Genomic DNA, 1,550 nt, shown 5'->3' with positions numbered 1-1,550 from the left:
CTTTCTATTCTTCTATTTTCATCTGATTTTTTTTTTTTTTGCTAATAAAAATTTTTAATCCAAGAGTTGTACTCATCTGTTCGATCAAATTGTGGCGTAAATAGAGTTCCTCCAAACTCCAAAGACTCGTGTCATTGGACACTAAAGAGAAGCTATAATTATGGACTAGACTCCCAGTGGTTCATGTATTCTCTTCTTTAAATACTAACGTGGAATCTCCAACATGAAATAGAGGAAACAAACCCTAGTACCATGGATAGAACTTCAGAATTACCAACACAAATTCTCCACAATATACTCTCTCGTCTCCCTACAAAAACTGCGGCTCGAACCAGTGTGTTGTCAAAACCATGGCTTAAAGCATGCTCTACGAACCCCCATCTTAGTTCTGATGAATCTTACTTTCAAAATTTTCAAGGTAAGTTCTTGAGAATTGTAGACAATACATTGCATCTCCTTTTCGATTCAAACTGATTGTGATGGTCTGGTGGATAAATGGTCAGATATAGTTGCAGAGAAAGGGGTTTCACAGGTTGCACTTTTGGCGAAAAGCAGATCAGAATTAGTTTCAGAAAGATATGCTTTGTCAGCTTATACCATATTTGCTATGGAATCATTGCAGGAGTTGGAGCTAAATCATTGCAAAGTAGTGCAACTAAAACCAATAATATTTGAAGATAGTAAAATTAAGTGTCTTTGAACATTGGCACTTGCCAAAATCTCCGAAGAGTAGAATTCGTGATGGCCAGAATTGACGATACCGATCTTTTCCAGCTCATACAAAAACTGCCATTCATCAAGGATTTGAGCTTACGCTTCTGTAAGTACTTGAAAATATTAAAAATCTCAAGTTCAGCCCTTGAGGTTTGTAGCATAGGAAATTGCGAATGCTTAGTGCAAACCATTATTGATGTGCCCAAGTTACTGTCCTTAGTCTTCTCCGATCAATTTAGAATGCCTTCTCTATCTTTTGAACGTGCTTCAAGCCAATGCAGGATTTCCATAGATTATCGCTACATGTGGAATGCTCAGCAGTTCATTGACTTAAGGAGATTTCTAGTTGAGTTGAATGGTCAGCCTGTAGACTTGACATTGTCTAGTACAAATTCCAGTAGGTTCCTCTGTAAAAGTTTGAGAGCAAGTGAAATAAGTGATCATCATCCCATACCTCAAGTCGAGAATTTGATATCTGTGTATCCAATTAGGTCATATTCAACTTACTTTGATGTCATCTTCTGGACTTGTCGACCCAAGAGTTTAGTAGTACTTAAGTAAGAGAGAAAGTCAAAGAATTATCTATTTCAAGGTAACTATTTGTTATTTAAAATGTATACAATATAACGTGGAGACTTGCTTTGAGGTTCCTGGTTTATGTTAATTTAAGCTTATCTCAGTTTTCTCCATTAAGCATCGAATTGTATACAGACTCTTGAAGGGATAAACAAGAAGCAGTAGATACAGAAAGAAGTGAGAGAACGAATAGATTTACTATAGAATTCTAAGAGACCTCATGGCTGTATTTTTGTGATTGATCGACTGTGTAATTAGTG

At 36.3% G+C, this 1,550-nt stretch overlaps 1 protein-coding gene across 1 annotated transcript; it reads left to right on the top strand.

The window, feature by feature from the left end:
• Positions 1 to 252: 252 nt before the first annotated feature.
• LOC138869488 (F-box/LRR-repeat protein At3g58900-like) lies at positions 253 to 700 on the top strand. The gene is made up of 2 exons (XM_070147108.1): positions 253 to 418; positions 504 to 700. The coding sequence occupies exons 1-2, from the start codon at positions 253 to 255 to the stop codon at positions 698 to 700; spliced, it is 363 nt and encodes a 120-aa protein (XP_070003209.1).
• Positions 701 to 1,550: the final 850 nt, after the last annotated feature.

The sequence above is a fragment of the Nicotiana sylvestris genome, chromosome 5 (assembly GCF_000393655.2).
Source record: "Nicotiana sylvestris chromosome 5, ASM39365v2, whole genome shotgun sequence".
Lineage (NCBI taxonomy): Eukaryota > Viridiplantae > Streptophyta > Magnoliopsida > Solanales > Solanaceae > Nicotiana > Nicotiana sylvestris.
This window is presented reverse-complemented; position numbering and strand designations above follow the sequence as displayed.